Source organism: Hippocampus guttulatus, chromosome 6, assembly GCF_054856545.1.
Source record: "Hippocampus guttulatus isolate MCC_2025c chromosome 6, RoL_Hgut_1.0, whole genome shotgun sequence".
Lineage (NCBI taxonomy): Eukaryota > Metazoa > Chordata > Actinopteri > Syngnathiformes > Syngnathidae > Hippocampus > Hippocampus guttulatus.
The window spans coordinates 9603962-9628159 of record NC_141266.1 but is presented as its reverse complement, the minus strand read 5'-3'; the positions used below and the strand labels follow the sequence as shown (position 1 = coordinate 9628159).

Here is a 24198-nt window from a genome sequence, read left to right as displayed (position 1 = left end):
AACATGCAAACTCCACACAGGGTAGAAGTCGACGCGCTAACCAGTTGACCAGTGGATGAATACAATGCTGTTGATGGTCCACACGACAGATCCAGCTATCTGTAGGCTGAATATAGATCACAAGCACGCCACAAATGCTGCACAAATGTATTTAATATTGAGAAGAGAAACTGAATGGATCAGTAAAATAAGATTTTAACAGATTAATTTTCAAAGTATGGGAGTTCAAACATGTGTTTTCAATTACCACGTGGGTCTTAAATGCAATTAATAGAAATGAATCGTCATTAGTTTATCACATCGAAGGTGAAGGAATACTTTCATCATTTAAAAAAGTCGGAATTATTTAATCATCCAAAATCAGAATAGCGGTAATTTTACAAATTGTAAAAGTTATATTAGTCTAGCCTACTAATTAACCCACCCAAAACTGTCTTATGGTCACTGAAAAAGTTCTGCGTGTGATGAATCATTTTTTCTCACGATGGCGGAGGGATAACTGCCTGATGTCATAGCAGCCCAGTGACCCCTCGACAACTCCGCACATCTGAGGTTTTCGGCAGGGCATCCTCCTACAGGACACCACCCCTCCTTGGCATGCACACAGCTGATGGCAGTCCGGGTAGAATGCCTCACCTGACTCAATGTAGTGACCTCGGAAGCGGCACCCGCACTCAGCTAGTGGCATGCAGCGACCCTTGCGGAAAAGGCAAAAGCATTGAATGAATATGTCCGACTCTTCCATGCTAACGAGGCTGAGTTGCCACGTGCAATAATAATCATCAAAGTCCCCTACCTGGCTCAAAAAGTAACCGGGGATACACATGCAACCCTCACTGGGTGGAGTTTTACACTCAACAGGTGCCGATAGAGATGTGCAGGTGAGCGGACAGCCAGGAGCTGTGACGCTGTACATACTGTTTGCTGGACACTGCATCCCTGTCATACACAGTCATGGTTAAGACAGATTGCCACTCAAACACTCCTTTTTTTTTCTTTGACACAAGTATCTGTAACGAGTGAATAAGAGAGTTATTGCACTTACAGCAGAGTTGCCTTGTCCTCCACGACTTCACACAGCCTCCCTTCAGCTGACACTCTTCCACATAGTCACTGATGATGTCACAGGCAGTTTCCTGTTTGCCGTCAGTCAACATCATGTCATAGACACAATCTTCACGGAACTGCTTGGAATCCACCCGGCCTATGCAGTCGGCCAGGGGCCCATCCTCTGCCGTGATGATGTCACAGACTGATGTGTAGCTTGGTGGTTTTATGTCAGGGTCGAGGGGCTGGGCGCAGTCCTTGCCTGTCAGCAGAAGCACATCAGCGTCAATTTAATCTTACATTGCAGCAACCCTCCGGTGACAATATACTGTACGTTTTATTATGATTGTACTTTGCAGTTGGGAAAATCTGTCCCTTGCAGCGCGGTGGCTTTTTGAATTTCACTCAAATGGCTGCTGGAATTAGGCGGCCAAAAGTTAGTGTGAATGACTCACAAAGACTTGTCATTCCTCAGAGTAAATTTGAAAAGGGTTTTCCAACTTTATGTCTCTTTAGTTCCTCCGGAATGCTGAAGGGAGGTTTAGTGCCATTAGCTGGTAGCTTACCCTAACACTGCTAGGACGATTTGGTGTGGTTTAATTTTGTCAGCGGACCCATGTAGAGGTATTTAGTTAGCTACCTACTGTATGGCTGAGTGGTTCACGGTTGTCTGCAGAGCCATACAGACATATACTCATACATATGGTTGACTGATGTCTACAGAGCAATATCAAGACATACGGTACAGATACATATGGTCATCTACTGATGATGCAGCATCGCTATATACTGTATGTGGGTAGAAATATATATATATTTATTTATATGATGGCGGGCAAATAGTTCAGGGTGTACCCCGGCGACTGCCCAAGACAGCTGGGCTAGACTCCAGCACACCCGCGACCCTTGTGAGGATAAACGGAGTAGAAAATGGATGAATGGATTTTGGATCCAACTGAATTTTGATTGGTGCATTTCATTGAAGGGATCCTAAATAAACACAAAAACGGATGCATTCTTCAAAATGACATTGATGTAGATTCACAAATGAGACACACTGTTTCAGGATTATATAAGAAGGTGTTTTTTTTTTCAAATAAACTTGAGCAGCACATATAGAGAGTACAAAAGTCAGTAGATAGCTTACATTCTTGAGAGCATCCTGGCCGGTTGGACACCCACTGGTTCACTCCAAACTCGTTGGCATTGGAAGCTGGTGTCCCATTGGGCAGCGTCAAGTCATCAGCAGGATTATCGTTAAAGTTTCCACAAAGCCCACACGTCGTCCCGTGATAACTCGTCGCCAACTCCACTCTGACTGCACTCGCAAAGTTAAAAGACACCTAACCATGCAACAAAGAGAAGGTTTATGAAGAAATATTTTCGCCATTTAAAAACTCACACATCATCAAAGCAAACATAGGCTAGTTGGGTTGCATGGATTAATTGCAGAGCAAAAAAAAAAGCTTATTCCAACAAAATGCTTTTTTGTTTCTTTAATTCACTGCACTGGAGTACCCCCTCATTGATCTGTCATCTTTTTTGTGGAGGAGGCGTAACCCTCAGAGCTAAATTGCTGGGGACTTTATGCCCCTCATAGGGTCAACTAGGGAATAGAGGTCCTAGGTGAGGAACCAAACAAAGTGCAACTCAGGACCTCCTATGGTAAGAAACAAAAATGGTCCATCTTTTCTCTCCCCCGATTGCAGGTGACCCAGGACACACTGGAAAGACTATGTCTGGAGTTTGGCCTGGGAATTTTTGCATCTGTAAGCTTGCAGCTGATGTGGCTTGCCAATTTTTTTTATTTTATTTCTGATTTGCAAATTCCACTTTCATTAATTTCAAATTACGACTGTTGTGGATTGTCCCTCTTCTTTTGTTGCCCGCAGTATGTCTTTGATAAAATGATTTTTTTATTAAAAGTGACGTGTTGGTACCACAACGGTAAATTGTTTTTGAAAGTTTTTCATACCTTTAAAAAGGTGGTTTCAAGGACAGCCAGCCTGTACCTACGATAAACCTGAACCAGTGATTGATTGGATGAGAAGGGCAGAGAGTTTTTTAGCCCATCCACCTGCAGCAAAAAAATACACGCATTATTTAAATTCCGTATGTGTGTGTGTGTGTGTGTGTGTGTGTGTGTGTGTATGTTTCTTACCAGTACTTTATATGGGGAGTCCAGTGAGAATTTGTATGTGTTTCCAAAGACTTTTACAATCACCACTTTGGCATAGGATACTCTTTTGTTTCCACGATTGTTATTTTCCAGGTTTACCTAGAATTTACACATAGATCCGCAAGAGTGGGGAAATTGAGTGGAGAGTACAGAAAAACAGAAGAGGTGACATCAGTCATTTCCCATGTGCAACAACAAATCCTCTATTGGTAATGTACGCTACCTCAAAGTGTTGAAGAGCGTCAGCGTTTTTACACACAGTGGCCAGCCGGTAGACACAGTTGCCTTGGAAGTCAAATTTTAATCCATCAAAGGTGTAGAAGTGAGGATCTCCACGTGCAGAGCAGGTTTTGAAGCTGATTGGATAACAGTCCTGGACTCCATCCACAACTTGGCACCGTTCTCCAGTTCGACATCCCTTTGGCTTACATTGGACCGTTTGTGTCGCAGCATCACACACACATTGTTCTTTACACTTTGAGTCCGCCCAGAACACCTCACCCGGCAGGTAATAGTAGCCATCATGGTTACAACCACAGCCCTTCTCCTTTTCAACACACCTGAGAAAACATCAAAATGGATATTATAAGAATGACACATGACTAATTTTTCATTTGCCTACAAGTGCTTTTCATACAAATACTAATGTAATCTAAATAAGATTTTACGACTGCGGTAGTAAGCCCAGCAACCGGCCTCCTCCAGCTCTGCTCCGGCGGTGCAAGCCCTGCGGCCGCCCTCCGAACCTGCTCTGGCGACACAAGCCCTGTGGCCGATGTTAAATGGATGACGAAATTAGTGGGTGTATCGATGACGAAATAAGAGGCTACATGGACGTCAATGCCATCATTGTCCACATAGCAGCGTGTACGGCAATACTGCTGAAGAGGATTGACGAGCTGGCGGGTGGGCGAGAATGAAGGTCAAACCAGCCAAATCTCATAGCCTGCCTCTCCCGATAAGTGTCAGAAGCAACTATCAGAACAGTAAGGAGATATCACTGCTGGCAAGTCAACCTGCTAAATCTACACAGCAGACCTCTCGGACAGGCAGATGTTGCAACTGCCACTCCAAACCATTTGCATCGTATACAAGCAGGAGAAGTCTCAGCGCGTGTTCTGGCTGAGGGAATGCACTGACCAATTAATGAGAGCAGCTGCCCCAACAGGGAGGAAGTGAAAGGCCCAGGAAAAGGCTGACCGGGTAATCAGCAGGCTGAAAAACTGCTAGCTGGTAGAGTGCTAGAGGCTTGAACAGGCCTCAGGAGGAGCGAGATCCCCCTCTTCTGGTCAAAGGCCTTCAAGTAAGAGCGGACAGCCATGGTGGTGGCAGATCAGGAGCGCCTCAGCATCAAAGCAGCATTGCAGAGCCAAAAAGGATGTTGGATCATGGAAAGGTGTCACAGAAAGGCTCCTGTCATTGTCTTATCTGTGAAAAATCCCTTAAACTAGGGTCAGATAGTTGATCAGATCCAACTCCTACAGTTTAGTTAGCCCTTGAAACCTCCACCAATGGTTTGCATGTAGCAAATTCCACCGGGCTGCAAGATAGCATTGTATCAAAACCGCTATAGAGGGCAACATGACGTGGTGTTGTGAAAGCTGGCAGAGATGGTGCAGTCATACATAAAGGAGGGTAATGTTAGATTAGGCCTCTTGGGCGCATTTGTTTAGACACCTGACTTGAGCTACGTCGTTGTCTTGCTGTGACCGTTCTCTTGTTTTCACTTGGCTTACCTTTTCTATGGCATTCTTGGCATACATACAGACCATATGATGACCAACTAATAAAATTAGGGCAGATATTTTAAATTAGGTCACATTTATCACACGGAGATGGGGGGAAAAAAGTGTTGATATTAACCCATTTCGGCTGAGAACATATCCCTGGTCACAGAAACAGCCCTCAACGCAGGCCTTGTGGCAAACCTCTGGCTGAGCACCGCAACTGGCTGGACAGGCTGGGCCACACACCTCATAATGGCTGTTGGCTGGACATTCAATAGCTGTAGGGACAGAGACAAAGCATGTGTGAAAATACTTTGGTTACCGTTTGACTGTAACCATTGATATGTGAAACAATACGATAATAAAGACTTGAAGAGTCTTCTTTTACAAGGACAGCAAAATCCATTATGAATTAAACAAACCAAAAAATTGCGCACAATTTTAAAGGGTGTCAATTATACCAATTGCAGGCCGGCCGAACCCTCATCCCATGCGAATGGTGGGGGCCGACTGTCTAAGGCAGGGGTGTCAAACACATTTTTGTCGCAGGCCACATTGTAGTTACGGTTTGCCTTGGATGGCCGTTATGAATTTTGGGAAACCATATAAATGTTTAATCACCTCCACATATTACATACACAGCGCACAACAAATTGATGAATAAAACTAGTTTTAAAATCAGAAGTCAAGAATAATGCCTATTATTGTGGATTACATATGACAATTTGAAATTTTGGTTCAGACTTTAACAAGCATCATGGAACTTGACATGCTTGATTTGTTTTCGCGGGCCACACAAAATGATGTGGCGGGCCAGATCTGGCCCCCGGGCCTTGACTTTGACACCTGTGGTCTATGGGAAAAACTTACTGCAATTGGCCAGTTGTCTCCACGGCAACACGGTAGCTCCAGCTTCCTGGCACTCAGCAAGGTAATTGCTCAGGGAGTCACAAAGTACTTCATGTCGTCCTGCGTTGACACAGACATCGTACAAGCAGTCTGACATAGCCTCCCCGACTGGAACACTTGCATGGCAACGGGAAAAAGGACCCTCTTTATTGCCAAGGATCCCACAGAATTGAGGACCAGTGTATCTGAAAGTAAGAATAAAGGGACATAAAACACATTTCTTTTTAAAAACTGTCCGCTTTGCACGGTAAAAAACAATGATTGAATTATGTGAACATGTCCAAATTAATGCATGTCCAAATAAATTTGCTCTGCGGCCAAATACAGTTCATAAAACTGGTTGACAAGTACCTTAAAATACAATTTCAATGGGACAATTGTGAAGAAATGACACCTTGCTGTCATGTAAAGTTGTCATTTTACTGATTGTTTATTCATTCATTCATTTTCCGATCCGCTGATCCTCACGAGGGTTGCGGCGGGTGCTGGAACCCATTCCAGCTGTCTTCAGGCAGTAGGCGGGGGACACCCTGAACCGGTTGCCATCCGTGCTCACACACACTCACACCCAGGGACAATTTGAGTGTTCAATCAGCCTACCGTGCATGTTTTTGGAATGTGGGAGGAAACTGGAGTACCCGGAGAAATCCCACGCAGGCCCGGGCAGAATATGCAAACTCCACACAGGGAGGCCGGAGCTGGAATTGAACCCGGTACCTCTGTACTGTGAGGTCGACGCGCTAACCACTGGATCACCGGGCCGCCATACTGATTGTTTAAAAGAGTAAAATTGCCATTCATGTCTGAACCTGAAAACAAGCCCAGTTCTCTTCATGGTAAAGATCTCTTTAAAGATCTTTGAAAGGTAAATCTTGCTCTCCATGAAGACACTTCAAGATACTGTACACACTGCATCAAATTGGTCTGCATAGCTGTCAGACCCAGAAGGAAGCCTTTTTGGAACATGATGCACAAGACGAGCAGCCTGAGGATGCAGCTCACTGGACCCATGCCCCTTCCTCCATGGAGTGCAAAGACAAATGTGCCTTCAGTCAGCACTGTACTGGACAAGTGGTTTGGTCCATTCTGAACTCAGAATGGGTCTCCAAGATAACTATGATACTATAAGAAAATGCGTTGCAGCTCCAGCCTCGATGTCTTTATTTGTCATTGATTACAATGAACAGGTCCCCGCACAAGGTTCGTACCTGCTTGTAGTCACTTTTTGCCAAGCTTTTGTTCACGTAATACACTGTCGATGTCGATCTACAGGGAGTCCGTTGCCAAGACATTCTCCCAAACTGACATCAAATCTCTAATCGGATGTGATCTGCTCTACGTTACCTTATGCGGTCCTCTTCAGAGCACCGAGGACACACGCCATCGCAGTAATGGTAACAAAAGGGGTCACCATCAGGCACGCTCCACGTTCCCGCCCACTCTGTCACATTGACTGCAGTGCCTCCTCCGTGAATCGTCATCTCATCGTCCTTGTTGCCATTGTAGTTACCACAGAGCCCAGCCACATTACCATAATAGCTGCTGCTGAGGGAAACCATGACCAGTGTAGACCAGTCAAATGTGACAGTTACTCCAATATCGCTCATCAGGATGCCTCTTACTCCTGACTCTGTTATAGAAATACTGCCTCCGTCTAAGAAGACTGGGAGACCAGTCTTTATATCATCCACCTAAAGAGGGAAAATTGAGAGATACAGAGTGGTATTAATTGCACTGGCCCTGTATGTGAAGGCATGATTCCCCAGAATGACTGAATCTGAATAAAAATTGTGCTGTGATAAGCACGGCGCTGACAGAGTTAATCGAGGTTCCTTGCAATCTGACATGATCGGAATAAACCCACTTTCAATTGTAATTTTTCTCGACGTCAACTCGCTTATTATAGCCAAGTTCCCATGACACATGTAGTTGTATTGCATTTCCCCAAAGTGTACGGGCTGCAGCATGTACACACACTTAGTGACATGACGACGAGATCTGGGCACAAATAGGTGGCGACTAGAATAGAGAAATGAGTTGGCCGTTAATGAATGTCAAATCAGAATTTTCAGATTCGAGTCAGAACGGGTCACGCCAAAACAACAGAAACGGTAGCGTTGCTTTACAGCGTCAGTTCTCTTTTCGGGAAAAGTACAATTACCGTAGTAAAACAATTTGAGCTGATTTAGGGACTCGCTGATTAAAAAGTAAATGATTAGCGAATGCGGATTTGGGCTGTGAGTCTAAGCTATGTTTACGACCACTCATTGATGCTTCATAAGAAAGACTGACATGGCAACCATCCAATAATTACAGAGCCAGCCTATAATGGTACAGTCAGAAAGAGCAGGCAGGCAAGACCTGAAATGTGAATCGCAGCACAGCAGCACGACAACATGCCAAAACAGACAACTCATTTTACAATCATCCAGTCACGCTTGGTCACCTGCAGGGTTCTCGCCAGATCTTCCGGCTCCAAAAAGAAACATTATACTTTACAGTGATTTTCCCTACATTTGACCTCAAGCATTTAGACTTACCAACACAAAGCCTCTTTCATCCCTTGGAATGGAGATAGTGCGACCCAATAACTCCACGGTGGCCGAACGTACAAAGGAGCCTTCAGAGTTCCCACGGAGCTCATTTTTGGTTGTCACAGTTACCTCTGGCAGGGAGGGATCAGCACCTGGTGTGGTTGAAATAAGTTCTTTTGTAACACACATAAGATCAAGAGTTCATTGATATCTCCGTCCCAAATATGTTTGATGCTCAGACAGAGGCTGTGGGTGGGCTAGGAGTCAGGGTTTTTTTTCTCCACACCATAAACTTACCTGTCTATGCCTTTTATGAACCCTGATTCGCACACTAATACGCACACACACTCACACGCACACACACACACACACACACACACACACACACACACACACACACACCCACACACCGCTAAGTGAAGACTCTGAAGTGTGCATGTGAGTAGAAATAATGGTTTGTCAGTTGTGCGAGCAGTCCAGGTTGTACCCGATCTCTTGCCCAAAGTCAGCCGGGCTCAAGCTTACTTGGGAAATGGATGGATGGTGAACTCCACAAACCTTCACTGACTCCATTATTGATTAAAACTTGCGATTTGACAATGTTGCCTGTAATGTTAAACCTCAAGCAAACGGAACAGACAGAAACTGAAACAGTTACTTGAATTACAAACCTGTGGTATTGACAAGAACGTATGAGCAGGTTCCTTGAAAAGAGAAACTCCAGCCATCAAACGTTGTGTAATGCGGGTCACCAAAAGCCCAACATAGAACAGTGGCCTCGGGCACGCACACTCCTTGACCTTCTGAGACCTCACAGTGCTCTTTTGCCCTGCACACAACTTCAGCACAGGGGTCTGCAAAAATAAGAAAATGTCAATGCAACAGAATTCGGATGACCAGTTGAAATTATTCAGTAATGTTTCAGATGAAATATTTTAATTTCGGGCGGCCTGGTAGTCCAGTGGTTATCACGTCGGCTTCACAGTGCAGAGGTACCGGGTTCGATTCCAGCTCCGGCCTCCCTGTGTGGAGTTTGCATGTTCTCCCCGGGCCTGCGTGGGTTTTCTCCGGGTGCTCCGGTTTCCTCCCACATTCCCAAAACATGCATGGCAGGCTGTTTGGACGTTCTAAATTGTCCCTGGGTGTGAGTGTGGGCGTGCATGGTTGTTCGTCTCTGTGTGCCCTGCGATTGGCTGGCAACTGATTCAGGGTAGGCTCCAGCACCCCCCGCGACCTTAGTGAGGATCAAGCGGTTCGGAAAATGGATGGATGGATATTTTAATTTCCGAGACAAGAATTCTGATATCAAGCTCTCGATGGAGTGTGTCTGTGCGCTGTTAAGTCTGCAGGAGAGGCACGGGCAGAGTTACATACATTCTATTTGTTTCAAGTAAAATCAGTCTGAGAGCATGATGAGGTCGAAGAGAGCCAAAATTGTAGTTTGTGTGCGTTGTCTTGTGCCTGTGGTCGCCTTATTTCCATGGACTGACAACTTGAAGATGTCCTTGGACTGACCCGACCACTAACCTGTGGAGAAGCAACCCATAATCCCATCCTTGGTGGTGCACTCTTCCCCCTCCTGGCAGCTTGTGGGTTTACAGATGAACTGGCCAGACTGGCAGACGCAGTGCTCAGAGCAGTCTTCCTTTAATATCGGGGTATTTGACTGTCAAGATGTTTTTCGAAGAGGAAGAAAAGAAGAAGAGCTTCGGTCAGCGGTCCGTGCTAAACTTGACATGGAATATATGAAAGAATTCCATGAATGCATGAATAGGGCTTTGAGCAGTCGCATGCAACATTTTATCATCTTTGTGTACACGTGGTCATCATAAGATCGAGTGTTTGTGGCACGATCTTGAATGGGAACGATTATCAGTGTAGAATATTCAAAGAAAACTGCTTTCCTGTAATCTGTAAAAGCTGAATCTAATCGCTCATACTGGTTGAGAAACACTTTTTAGGTAAGGAGTCCTCCTATTTATGTCTCTGTCGGGTGTGTCCCCTGGCGGGTGTTCAGTCACCAGCCACACATGGCGACAACAACATCAAGGTTGTTCTTGGTACAAGATGTGCCTGGTAAATAACAAATTTGCTCAAGAAAATTTTCTCGTGGCTTGAGATCATCTTTTGGGGGAGAGCTATCAGGACATTGCTGTAAACAGACACCGATTGATTTCCTACCAGGGAACGAACCAGCTTTTGGTTCTTCTGATGGAGTTTCAAGTGTGTTGTATGTTTCGAAAAAAATCCTTCTGGTGTTCTCTGATGAACCAGCCACGTAAACGACCACCACATTCCACCTCCTATTTTAACATCTGGAGGATTTGACAAAGGCCCATTGAGGATACCCAAAGTTAGTTAGAGCCATCCTGATGTGTGCCGCCTCTTCCATTGTCACTGGTAGGAATCTTCTCCCCGCTGTCGTTGAGGGTTGGGTTACCTCGCTCTTTCATCTAGTACGAACCAAGGGTAAGGGAATGGACATAATTTATTGCTGAAACTGACCTTGTAATAGTGCCCGTCCACTACGCAGCCACATTGCTCCACAGGCACACAGCGGTCGCCATCGAACATGAGTCCATCGTCACACTGGCAGCCCTCTTGGCACACTGGGCAGGGAGCTGACCTTTCCAGAGAGGCACAGGTGGACGAGCAGGAGGAGGAGCACGGCTCATAGTGACTCCCTGCTCGACACTTCAGAGCTACAACGATAAAGAAGACCGTAGGAAAATAAAGTTGACTGTTTACATTGCAATTACCGGTTTAAATTTGAAAATGTTCATTCATCAAATGTTTGGGAGGATGAAAACGCATTTGCATGAAATCGATTTGAAGGAAAACATACTGTAATGATCATCACCAAAAATGGCCTTCGACCAGTTGAGAGGGTAAAAAAAAAAAAAAAAAGTCAAACAAGGCTTGAGGATGAATAGATCTCCAATTCTCACCAACGCATGTACACCAGCAACTTTCAACAATTCACATCAGACTCACGACAGAAAGTGTCACTCCTCCATCTGTTAATCTTGGTGCCGGCTAGTTGGCAAGCGCCCACATAATTCTGAATGTGACGACACAGAACCTGCTGGTCTTTTTCTCCCGAGGACATTTCCCTTGGGAAAAAAAAAAGTTGAGTTTCATATTTAGGAAACAATCAGGACAAACGCTGCAAAATACACAGAACAATTAGATTAGAAACAGTAAGACAAGCTTTTTTGGATCGTAACTAATGGTGTGTTGAGCCTTTTTACGGGGTAAAGTGTGTTTTTTCGACATGGATGCGTCGTCCCTTTAGGGTGGGTTTACAACATTATCGTGTCATTCTTTGGTAAATTTCACACGATCGTGCTGCTATGACAGAAATAGCCTTCTTTGGGCGGGATACTGGATCAGTAGTTGTTGAGTTGTCAGCAGATTTCCAAACCTGACACAAGCGTCAAAGTGAGGCACTGGGGACACCGTGGCGTGGCATCCTGAAAACGGCCCCTGCCGAGCTCTGATGATGTCGCAAGCCTTTTCAGCTTCTGGGGTTTTTTGTCCATTCGGGTCAGGACAGGAAGTATCTCCGCAACCCGTCTCACAGGTGACGTCATCCTTCTCTACGATGAAATCGGAGGTGCTTCCCGGCTTTCCTTCCTCCGATGCCGGGTCATCTGATGACTTGCCATTATAGTTGCCGCAGAGACCAGATGGTGAGCCTTGATAGGTGGATGGGATCTGTAACATGATGCCTGCTACGGTGTCATAGGTCAGCTTTAGATCAAAGTCCGTTTCGATGATGATGTTGATGCCATTCTGATACGCTTGCACGTTTCCATCTGCCAGTGACGCAGGTAGGGAGACTCTGATGCCATCCACCTGACTCGCACAAACGCACAGAGCAAGTGTAATGTGTTTGGTGGCACTTCGTCTAGCACGGAAAATCTCATTTCATGTGACTAAAGTGGTTTGAATCAGCAACGTTTTGTGAGGTCATACCTTAATCTCCCAAACAATCCCAGTCTCCATGGTGATCTCAACGTCATACACTTGGAGCTCCACGCTACGAGAAAAATAGCCGTCTTTGTTGCTTACTTGGTGAACCAACACTGAAAAAGGGGCCATGTTTTCTCCCGCCGCCACCTCAGACAACTTGAACAAGCAATTTCCCAGCAGAGGATATGCCTAGACAACAAAGGATTAGACCATCATTTTCAGAAAAAAATGGAATTCCTCTTTAGGATAGGAACACTTCTTTTACCTTCCCGTCAAAAGAGAGAACGGATCTAACTCCGAAAACAGAACAGGAAGCAATACTTTTGGGAGTGCATGAGGCCACGCCGTTTGTCACAACACACTTTTCGTGATGTGGACAGCGGAATTCAGGGTTACATTGCACTTGTCCGTTGTCTCCACAGACGCACTGAGTGTTACACGATTCTCCGGGATAAAAAACCTAAAAGAGGAGGACGGTTTGACAAACATCAGTGGCAATACACTGACGCTGTAGCAAAGTAAAAAGCGGTCACAGATGCACTAACCTGCCCACGTTGATAATATTGGCCTTCATACTGACAACCGCACTCTGTTAGCGGAACACACTTGTCATGGCTCAGCACGAATCCATCGTCACACACACAACCCTCAGTGCAGGGGGCGCTCTCATCGCATCCTTCAGGGGGTGTCAGACCGCTGCAAGTAAGCTGGCAAGTCGGGGCACACACTTCGTAGTGACTGTTTGTACCACATAATGGAGCTTGGAGCACAAGAGAGACATACACAGCATTGATGTTACTAAATCATTCTCAACGGTGGCGTTTTTGTATGAAGAATAAAATGGTGCGACACCAACAGCTTCGGCAGGTCAGCCATTCACTCATTTAAATTTTTTTTATGGCTGGATGGGGGGTTGACTTCCCGACCTGCCCCTATTGGAAGTTGTTGATCGAATCTGACAATATTATGAAACAAATTTGCTTCAATTTAGTCCCTCAATCATAGATGACATGAGTGTTTCTTTGTGTGAGTGCAGGGGCTTACGACAAAACTCCTCGCTTCTCCAAGTCTCCACTGTAGCTCCGGCCTCCTGGCAAGAAGTGCTGAAAGCCGAAAGGCTGTTGCATAAGGCGGTAGCATGACCTTGGTACATGCACAAATCAAATACGCAGTCTTTCAGGAAGCCAGAGTGGTCAACTTTGTTGTGACACTTTCTGTATGGACAGAGAAAGAAACAGGGTGCAGATTGTACACAATACCTTTGCTCCAAATAGTACCCTTAGACCAAATGAATTCAAACAATTTTGAGGAGTGCTAACGTTAGATGTTTTAAGAATTGGACTGTTACCCGAAGGGCCCAGATTTGTCAGCAATTCTGCCACAGTAGCGCCCTTGTTGGTAACGTAATAGCAGCGCGGGCTCACACTCGGGACATTTATTATCAGGGCAGTCACTCGTGCAGCCGGAGTCTCCTCCAGCCTGTAGAGGAGAAAAAAAACCATGCGTCAAGTATGTCATCACCTATTGTTTGTATCCCCATATTATTAATTTATGCCTTGTACTTGCCATCCATTTCCACGCATCACTTGGATTATTGTACATTGCGCAGCATAAATGAGAAGGCTCCTTTTGAAAATAATGACAAAGTACTGCACGGTTTTCATACTAACACAGTCGTGGTTGTGCTGTCTGTTTAACCCTTTCAGGGACAGCGGTCACTGCAGTGGACAGTTTATCATGTTATCAGGTTATAGGTTGGTCGTTATTGGTGCATGAAAGGGTTAAGTGAAGATATGTGAGTGAAAGAGTGTTCTTGTGACTGTGGTTTTCTTCAGTGTAGACCTTAAATGATTTGTGCTTTTTTTTTAAATGGAAATGTCCCTTTCCTGAACAATAAATGCAGAATTCAAGGAAACTAATTTTGGACTTTAGCTCTCAAGTCCTCATCATACACACCTTCCAGCTATGGCCAAATGCATTAACATGTTTTGCTTGCGTGCCGTCAGGTTGCAGCATATCATCACCAGGGTTCCCATTGTAATTTCCACACAATCCTGACAGAGAATAAACATTCAAATCACACATCAACAAAATAGTTGAATTACATCATGGTAAGTTTTTCTTAATTAAGAGGACAAAAATCATGCTAATAAATTCTATAAATGGGTAAAGTGTGGAAGTAAAATTTAAAAGAAAAATGTCTCTGGAAAGTACTGATTCAAAGCTAGGCCCATTTACAGGTCTTACCAGATGTAGCAGAGGAGTATGAACTGGGAAGGGTCAAGCTAACATGGCTGTTCCAGTTGAACTTGAGAGTCAGACCAAAGTTTGTTTTCACAATTCCAAAGTAACCTTGACGAAAGATGGAAAGCATGCCATCCTCTGTGATGTAAGGTAAATTGATGGAGCGGCTGTTAACCTGCAGAAAGAAGGTGTCAAATGTGACAAGGTCATAAAATGGTGAAAATGTCTTTTAAATATGCAGGCTTAGCACGATGCATTTTTTTTGTAATGGTGTGGTTCAGTGTTTCTAAAAAACAATTACCGGTACTTACACTATGAGTCTTAATCGGATTTGCTACATTATAAACACTGTAACTGTCCCATGAGGTTTGAATGTAAACTCAGTTAAAGTAAATAAATCACAGAAGTTTCTATTTTCAATACCACTTTATGATGAGGTACTCTTATTCTGCCATGAAAACCGTGCGCCTCTCCTGCATTGAATTGAAAGGGAATAAGAGGTGCCGCTTCCATTGGCCGGGAAGCAAGTCGGCTGTGGTCACGCCCACAACAGAGCAAACGCCCGTTTCTGACCGTGGGCGTCTACAAAACTACCAAAAGAAAGACAACTCCACCCATGCCCACAATTAGATCACACTTTGTGCTAGATTTGCGCCGAGCATGAAAATAGGCCCCAAATAATACACAAGAGAGGCTTTTAGCTTGCCAAATAATTTTTTTTCTCAATTTATCTGCATTTGTTTATTTAATAACTGATGAGTTTATAATGAAATTAATAACCTGTTCATCATATCAATTCATAATGTTCTGTATTTGTGCCAAATTTGTTATGGAATATTTAGAACCAATTCTGAAACCAAGTGTGCCCCTGTTATAAAGTGGTGCTACCTTTTTGGCCCACTTTTACGATTTTAAATTGAAATCATAATGAAACACAATACATTTTCAACATGCATGAGTACACTTCACTGCTCAGGACAGTGACAAAGAGTCATAAATGCAATTATCAGGCTTACCAGAATTTTCCCCCGGTCGACGCGACTCATGCTGACCGTGTAGCCAAGCACAGTGAGAGAGACAGACTTGGCATAGGACACTCGCTTATTACGTCCTCTGTTCTCATTTTGGACAAGCACCTGGAATGGAAGCAGACCTTGGTTTGAACTCTCAGTGTGTTGCGATAGAACATAGGTGCAAGTGCCCTGGAAGTCAAAGCGCCGATTGTCAAAGCTTCTGTAGTGGGGGTCTCCAGCTGCCTGGCATGTGGCATAGGATACTGGGTAGCAGTCTCTTACGCCCCCTTTCAAGGCACAGTGCTCGTTCTTCTTGCAGGTAACAGATGTGCACTTCAGCAGAGAAACAACCAAAGAAACCATCGATCAACACGATAAACAATAGATAGAAAGTCACGTCAATAGCTATCGTTTGATCAGAAAGAGGTACCTTTCTATATTTCATGTACTACTAAATCATACCTTGACATTACCACTGTTGCACTGACACCTGGTAGTGCAAGTGCTGTCCGCCCAGAAAGTGGTGTCTGATGGGTAATATTTGCCCTGATGCTGGCACCCACAGCTAGATTGAGGAACACATCTGAAGGAAAGACAAGGAAGCATTTGATAATGTCTGACACGCAGTGCTACCTTCACTTCTGCGAGTTTGATTTGTTCCGTCACCAAACTCGTAATTCAGTACATACACTTATACAAAATACATACATTCAATACTGCCCATTCACGTCACTTGAAATAACATGAATCTGTTCCAGCCTTACCTGGTCAAAAGAAAACAAACAAAAAAAAACAACATCCAAATTTTGTGCTACTAAAAAGCACGTACAGTTCTATGCATTGTGAAATGTGAAAAAATATATACCGGTAATTAATAAAAGAGAAGGTATAGAAGTAACTTTAAAAAAAATTTAAACCAAAAGTCACACAAACGAGCACACTGTTGTACTCATGTGCTGATGTGTGCTTTTAAGAGGCCTGACTGAGTTAGTGATGTCAGAAACTGGGAGTCAATAGGCTTGGCGACTCTGAGCGTCTCCTTCATGCTCCTTGCGAGTGTTTTCATTATGTATTGTGTCGGGGACTCGTTCAAGAAACAGCCGAAAGGGCATGCGCTTGAAGTCAAGGCACCACTGTCTCGACACCGTGTGTGTTAGAGCTTCCGATGCCTCTGGAACCTGTACGACATTCTCAGGTTACCTGTCTCCATTAAGCACGAGTCCTGCATCACACTGGCATCCCTCCTCACAGGGCGCAGCGCAATGCTTTTCATTGTCTGTGATCCCGCAGGAAGCGGGACACGCTGACCCACATGCCTCATAGTGGCTGCCAGCTGGACAGGAAAGAGCTGGGGAGAGAAGGCAGATCATGAAGAACAGGGTTCAAAAAGGTCTTGAGAATCTTTTTGTCCTAGAATGAAATCCTTTGTAAGATGGCTGTCAAAGGTTCTTTTTCAGCTGAGGTCATCCATTTCTTTCAACATTTTGCAATTGTTGTCGCTTAGACCATTTGGCTACGGAATGGTTTCCATCATTTTTTTCCCAATATTTCCCATGAAAAATTGTTCTGCAAGCCGAACGAATTGGAAGGCGAACATCGTTCCCAACGGGTTGCGTTCAACCTTTAACGTTCGATTCTTATTCAGTCACTTACGACATTTGGAGACCATTCTCCACTCAGGTTTGACTTTTACTCCCTCTGAGAGACAGGCATCATTATAACTCTTCAGGTTTTCACAGAGAAGCTGTCTTGCACCTGGAAGACCACACAATCAAATCAACATATTTGGTAGATAAATGGTTCTAATGCACGAGATATCTTAGCTTGATGAAATACTCAATTTACTCAAAGGTTTTTAACTGCAATCGGAGGGCTTGCGTTTCTCTTGCTTACCCTTATTGATGCAGACATCATAGACACAGTTGTCTAGGTATAAAGACGGGTTGACCACTTTGTGACAGGATGAAAACGGCCCATCTGCCTGTGCTAGTATCCCACATTGTTTGGGGTGGCGGAAGTAGGCCTGCTTCTCCGGTGAGCACGTGGGGCAGCGCCCACCACAATTATCATGACAGAAGGGATCAGGATCTTTTATTTTCCACTGCTGGATCATCTTCAGCACAGCAGAGAGGCGAGACCCTGCAACATTTACGTCACAAACTGCTTTGCAACATTTACATCACAAACTGCTTTGAATCGTTTTATGTTTAGCGCGTTACAAAATATTCTTATTTTACCTTTCCAGAGGAGTTCTCAATTTTCTGTTGCAGTATGATAATTGATTTCATTTTTGTTGTTTGTATCCACAATGATATAAGACACTAATCTGGCTAAAATGAACGGACTGCAACCTCCTTTGTGGGATTGTGAGAAATCCCATGTTGCATCATTTGAGGAGAGAGTATCTTCATGGCAGTCAAATGTATCCCTTTTTTTCTGTTTAATATGATCTGTGTAAATTTGAGTGTGCTTGATTTTGAAATTGTACTGCTGCTGTTCTTGACCAGGACTCCCTTGGAAAAGAGCGCTCTCATCCCAATGGGATGAGCCTATTTAAATAAAGATTTAATTAAATGAAGTATTCGGTTTGCTGAAGCTCAATATTAGTTTTTCTGGAATGACTTGCACGGGTCATTAATCCAGTTCGGGGATCATGGCAGTCAAGTAATAACTGTTACACATAATTTTGATACAGTTGAAAATAAAAAAGAATGAATAGTTTGATATTTATAGCCCGATAATCATTCATTTTGACAAATTTTACCTAACATCCCTATGATCGTGAAAAATGAAATCATTAAAAAAAACTTTACTCTGAATAGTTTTCAAATGGGGATGATAAATGGGAGGACAAAATAATTTCATCAGCACGTCTTGACCGAAAGACTGTTAAAAGTTACTTGACGGTTGGTCTTGTGATGTAGAATTTTTATATGGGACAACGAAAATACGCACACACAGGCTACATAAAAAAAACACAGCACCATCGGCTGGGGTACTACTGAACCCCGTCCCTAACGCACACTTGCCAAAAGGTTACCTTTTGGCTCAGGCAAGTCATCTGTTTTGTCTCCATTGTAGTTTCCGCAGAGGCCTCCGAGGTGGTTGTAGTATGACGATGGCACCGTGACATAAAGCCTCATGTTCCAATCATATTTCACAGTCAGACCAAAGTCAGTTCTGAGAACTGCATAGATCCCGCTATACTTCACAGAGATCTTCCCATCTAATAAGATGACTGGTAAATACTGCAGTTCACCATTTACCTGAAAGTAACCATGAAACAATCGATCACAATTTAGGCATTTGTCTTGTTTTTTTCTTTTCAAAGAACATGAGTAGTAGTGTAATAGTGATTTCAATTTCAACACATCTTTTCACTGTACACCCACCCTCACTTGTCTTTTCTTTGAACTGCATACCGACCTTCATAGCGACAATTTCATATTGGACATTGTTGTCATTTTGAGTACTGTTTTACCTGGACTTGTTTTCTGTGTCTGCCAATGATAATCGTATGCCCGTGAAGAGTGACGGTGACGGTCCTCACAAAGGAAACCCGCCGATTACCTCGGTGGTCATTCTTAGTGGTCACGGTGAAAGGCGAAAGGCCCGGCGCCTTCTCTACAACTGTTGCGATAATGTAAGTGCAGGAACCCTGGAAGAAATATCAGACACACGGAAACCTACGCCATCAGAGCCATTGGTTTATCAACCGAGAAAACATAGCGGTGCGTGTTCATGGAGGTCAGCACTGAGCAATATCTCACTCTGACATGCCAAACACGAGTAGTTCTTGGCGTTGGTTTTGTTTCACCTTGAAAGCGGTGGTTTTACTTCCCCAGCATTGCAGAGCAAGGTGCTGAGTAGTCGTATTCAGTATTGGGCTCAGCTGTCAAATTCGCAACTATGGCAACACATGACAACATCAGAAATCATGAGTAGAATTGTTGAAGGAGGCATCATTATTAAGTTCTTTGAACACCTTGATGGCAGAAAAGAGCCAATTTACCTTCTGGTGCTTTGTTGTCTATCTATCGGATGTAGTCGCTGAGCCACAGTTGGTTGACCTTGTATTAAATATCCAGAAATTCTACAACTGATTTAATGTTAGAGCATCCACTTTTTATAATATTGATTAGCTAAAGGTGTATTTTTTGGCATTGCCCCAAGAAAGTTGTTTATTATTATTATTTGTGAATAAATATTAATCTGGACAGCAGTCGACTGGTTGGCGCGTTGGCCTCGCAGTGCAGAGGTGATGGGTTCGATTCCGGCTCCGGCCTTCCTGTGTGGAGTTTGCATGTTCTCCCCATGCCTGCGTGGGTTTTCTCCGGGTACTCCGGTTTCCTCCCATACTCCAAAAACATGCACGGGAGGTTGATTGAATGCTCTAAATCGCCCCTTGATGTGAGTGTGAGGGTGAATGGTTGTTTGTCTATATGTGCCTTGCAATTGGCTGGCTATCAGTTCAGGTTGTCCCCCGCCTACTACTGCCTGAAGCGGCTCAGATAATGGATGGATTGATGGATGGATATTATGTGGGATATGATTATCATATTTTGTTCTCTTGCATCCTGATCAAATCAGGATCTCAATGAAACTTTGAGAACTTTCCATTGGCAATTAAAGTCCTGTTAAACAAACTGACGTTTCTTGTATGGGCTACACTTGTAACATCTTGTACTTGGAAGAAAAAAATCTGTTACTGTTGCAACATGACCGCCACCAAGGCTGACAGTACATGTGGATTTCAAAAAGACTTCTCAAGAACTGAAGAATGAAATGTGAAGTTTAAGAGAGCCATGCATGTGTCACGTTATCTGATGCACAGTCAGTGGCCTAACCTTACCTGGAAGTCATAACTTCTGCCATCAAATGTCAAGTAGTGGGGGTCACCAAGGGCATGACAGGTTGCTGTGGACACATGCACACATCTTCCATCCACACAGTGTTCCATTTGTCGGCATTTGACGTCTTCACAGGGATCCTTAGGGAGTGTAGGAGGAAGGGTTCCTACAAAACACACAACGGACGCATGTACAATACACCAACTGCAAAGACAACTCAGCCATTCACGATGGCGGGATATCAGAATTTTGTGTTAGCCTTTGCATGCATCTGATTTCATGTCTGTGTGTGTCAATCTGTGTGTGTGAGCACCTGCAGAGCAAACTCCAGCAGTTCCATATGCATGCCGACTTTTGCCACCATAGACATAGACAGCCATACGTGCGTCCCCTTCCACTGTCACATGACTCTGCTGTGCCCCCACCGCCACATTAGACCACACCCACTGTTGATCTGAAATGAAGTTATTCCACCGAGGCGACAGGCATCGCCCTTTCAGACACACTTTCACACTTGACGAGCCCTCTCTCTCTGACAAAATGGCCACGGTGTTGGAGAGCCCGTCCACTGTCTCCACGGCCCAGTCAGTGGACAGCTTAGAGGTGGGGGTCAGTGACATCAGAAACGGGTCATGTGGTTTATTGTTGCTAAGGAGGAGCACCATGACTTTCTTGTTGCTTTTGACAACTAGAGGATGTTTGTTGATCAATTTCTGGAAGCTGACGAGTCCAGCTGTCTTCAGCGTCCTGTTGGTTTAAATGAGCCATATTTTATTTCAATGAAAAGCTATTTTCACAACACTTTGAAACACTATGCATTCTGATCGAAATTATTTATTTTAAGGAAAACAATCACCTCTTCCTGTCACCTCCTAATCACTGGCTTAGTCTTAACACGTTCAACAAAAGACAAAAGTCTATCTACACAATTGGAAGGCAAGGTCAATCATTTTTGATGTTAGGTTTGATCTTGTTTTAGGGGGAAAAAAAAGCTCTTGGATTGTAGTTATGTTTTGAAGAGATGAAGCAAGTTCTTGAACAAACAATGGAATTGATCTTGGTTTTTGAGTGAGGTGAACAGATGAGACACCCATGCACTTCTCATTATAGCTCTTAGACAATCAGGGGAAGGGGTGGGGGCAATTACTCCTGGATTTTCACAATCCACGTGGTCCCTATCACCTGCAAGTGGCATTGGTTCACTCTAAAGTGTTGTAACTGTCATATGCTTGTGCAGGAGTTTTTTGCCTCACTCAAATTATCCTCAAATGAGGGTAGTTCGAGCGTGGGTTTTTTTTCTGCCCCTCTCCCTCCCTTGTTTCTTTCTGACTTTCGGGTTGAGTGAACGCTGGCGCGTTTTGGCTGCCGCTGCTCAACCCGTATTGTTTTGTGTTTTTTATTGTAAAGTGTCCTTGGGTGTCTTGAAAGGCGCTTATAAATAAAATCTATTATTATTATTATTATTAAAGTGTGCAATGACTTACCCTAGTATACATAGCACATATGGAAGGACGTAAAAAAAATTGTCAATATTCGACTCAACTGTTTGTGCGCTGAACGATGACCCCTGTGCAGTGTGAGCTCCGTGTTGTCTTCTGCCGCTACGATGACTGCCCAGTTTGTGGCCCGGCAGCTTCCTGTCCTAGGCACCATGTAGTCCTGACCCAGTCTGGCCACTGGGGGGAGCTGTTCATAGACGTGTTCGCATCCCGAACCCATTGACAGGCACTGGTGACCCGCTATGATCGCCACAGCATATTTGGACCGAACGAGGCCTGTCCAAGTGCTGTGACTCCTTATAAGGTAGGACGCATAAGGTGCAAGGGTAAAGATGACTGGCTTCCCACTTTGCCAACGACCCCCACCGCGTAGCCTCACGTCAGCACTAGGCAAGATGGTGATGGGGTTCGGGCTGTCGCCATTAACGATAGCCAGGAGCTTGTCCATGCGACTTGAGCCTCCCCGCGGCGTGAACACTAGGTGCTCTGTACCGAGCGCTGCTGTTGGAGAAACCACCGTTCCGTCGCCCGTTTTGTGGCGTCGGTTGAAAGAGACCACAGAGATGTCAGCACCGGATGAAATTCGTACCGCTGACTTTTGGTTAACCAGTTGCTGCTGCAGCTCTGCTCCAAGCGGCAGACGAACCCAACGGGTTTCACCTGCGGACAGGGTCAGTTTCATGGAGAAGTCCACAGAAGCCACCTGCAGGTTGACAGGTTACACTCATTTGTGAAAGAAGACTTAACACTATAAAATTTGAGTTACAGTGTCTATGACTACTGAGTGTCAATTTACACCTACACATCCAGATTAAAGAACAAAAATAATATCGTTGATTAACAAACTTTTTTGTCTCCCTAACATGCACTACTGACAGAAACATACTCCATAGCATTTCTGACCTGAATGTGGACATCGGCGGCAGAGCCCACAGCTGTCAGAACCACTTCAAGTTTATGGTCATTTCCAGAAAAGAATCTCTGCCAGAAGGCAGATTTCTGGTAATTCGGAAGAAATGTTGTGATGAACTCCTTTCCCGTTGAACACCCATGGCAAACTGGAGAGGCACATGAACGTTATTATGCAATAATTACTCTGACCAGTTGATTTTACTGGTTGCTTAGATTGATACCTGGTAATAGTGTAGCGGCGGCCAAACACATGAGAAGATGCATTTCCATGGCTGAGAAATGAAAAAGGGAGATGGTCAGACATGTAAAACAGGTATTAACACGTTAGTGTGGCCCCACACGTTTTTTGCTGCCGTATGTGTTTTGTGTGTGTGTGTGTGTGTGTGTGTGTTTGAAGAGCAATCTTCCAAAACGATTTCGATCTACCTAAGCATGCAGATTTTACATGCATTTTATCCAGTCAAAACAATCATTTGGCTCAGTCTGAACTTGATCAACAAAAGAAAATAGTCTGTACTCTATAGAATGAATTGCATTGCAAGATTACTTTTCTTGAAATGTTGCTTTTTTTTAGTTTTGAAGACCGGAGAGGATCGCTTTAAGAATAAAAGAAAAACATTACACAATACTCAGGATTCAAATCCTTGTTATTACTGTTCACCATCACCATATATAGGAGAAGATTACTATACCTGTGGCTGGCCATGTACTGTGTATCAGAAGATGTGGAGGGGGGACACTTATATTAGCGACATTGCGAGGGAAAGACAGAGACGTGTACAGAGAAAATCAGCATGCCGTTAAGGCTGAATGAAAAGTATATAGAATAATGGTGTGTTATTGTTGCGCTATGGAGAGGAATAAAAGGAAAGGTGGTGCCCGTTCAAGAAAGCTTTTGTTGAGGCAAATGCCATCCAGTCATGATGAATTTGATGCGCACAAACTGTTAATTTAATGTAAAGTTAGTAACATCTGACTATTAATTTCAAAAGATAAACATGGGCGCACATACACAAAATTACAATTGGAATGTACCTATACATCAGTGCATGTACATCACAGCATATGCATTAGAGGTAAACTCTCCCAGAGGACACAACTGGCAGTTTAAGAATCCTGATGTGATGATAGTTTCTATTCTGTAAGTAAGCGTAAGAAAAACAGCAATACGCCTGGTTGACAAGAGTCATACAGCTGCATGGCGATGATAATCATAGTTTATATAGCCATTGTTTAACCAGTCATGGTTGGCTAAGGTTGCATGCTGGCAGTAACACATTTTCTTGTATTTGAGGAGTGGCGTACAAAC

The 24198-nt window shown here is 44.1% G+C and overlaps 1 protein-coding gene across 1 annotated transcript; it reads right to left on the bottom strand.

The window, feature by feature from the left end:
• Positions 1 to 135: 135 nt before the first annotated feature.
• LOC147203471 (IgGFc-binding protein-like) lies at positions 136 to 23159 on the bottom strand. Its single transcript, XM_086114459.1, has 35 exons — positions 23111 to 23159; positions 22881 to 23035; positions 22022 to 22680; positions 20792 to 21225; positions 20481 to 20644; positions 19110 to 19286; positions 18669 to 18894; positions 17522 to 17767; positions 17282 to 17383; positions 16829 to 16976; positions 16091 to 16211; positions 15632 to 15961; positions 14619 to 14790; positions 14328 to 14425; positions 13720 to 13850; positions 13416 to 13585; positions 12917 to 13131; positions 12637 to 12831; positions 12375 to 12560; positions 11821 to 12254; positions 11391 to 11509; positions 10902 to 11098; positions 9924 to 10062; positions 9068 to 9250; positions 8403 to 8548; positions 7207 to 7553; positions 5824 to 6047; positions 5090 to 5231; positions 3450 to 3786; positions 3209 to 3325; positions 3023 to 3124; positions 2195 to 2390; positions 1046 to 1309; positions 797 to 939; positions 136 to 697 (listed from the first exon to the last, which is right to left on the bottom strand). The coding sequence occupies exons 1-35, from the start codon at positions 23157 to 23159 to the stop codon at positions 470 to 472; spliced, it is 7296 nt and encodes a 2431-aa protein (XP_085970585.1). The 3' UTR covers positions 136 to 469.
• Between the last annotated feature and the right edge of the window lie 1039 nt (positions 23160 to 24198).

What these genes read in the sequence shown, in the direction of transcription:
- LOC147203471 (XM_086114459.1), bottom strand. Translation starts at nt 23,159, where the DNA reads ATGGAAATGCATCTTCTCATGTGTTTGGCCGCCGCTACACTATTACCA. An exon ending in TGATGTCTGCATCAATAAGG is followed by an intron (nt 17,384 to 17,521) that starts GTAAGCAAGAGA and finishes GTGGTCTTCCAG; the next exon opens with GTGCAAGACAGCTTCTCTGT. An exon ending in ACGCTCTTCAACACTTTGAG is followed by an intron (nt 3,326 to 3,449) that starts GTAGCGTACATT and finishes TGTAAATTCTAG; the next exon opens with GTAAACCTGGAAAATAACAA.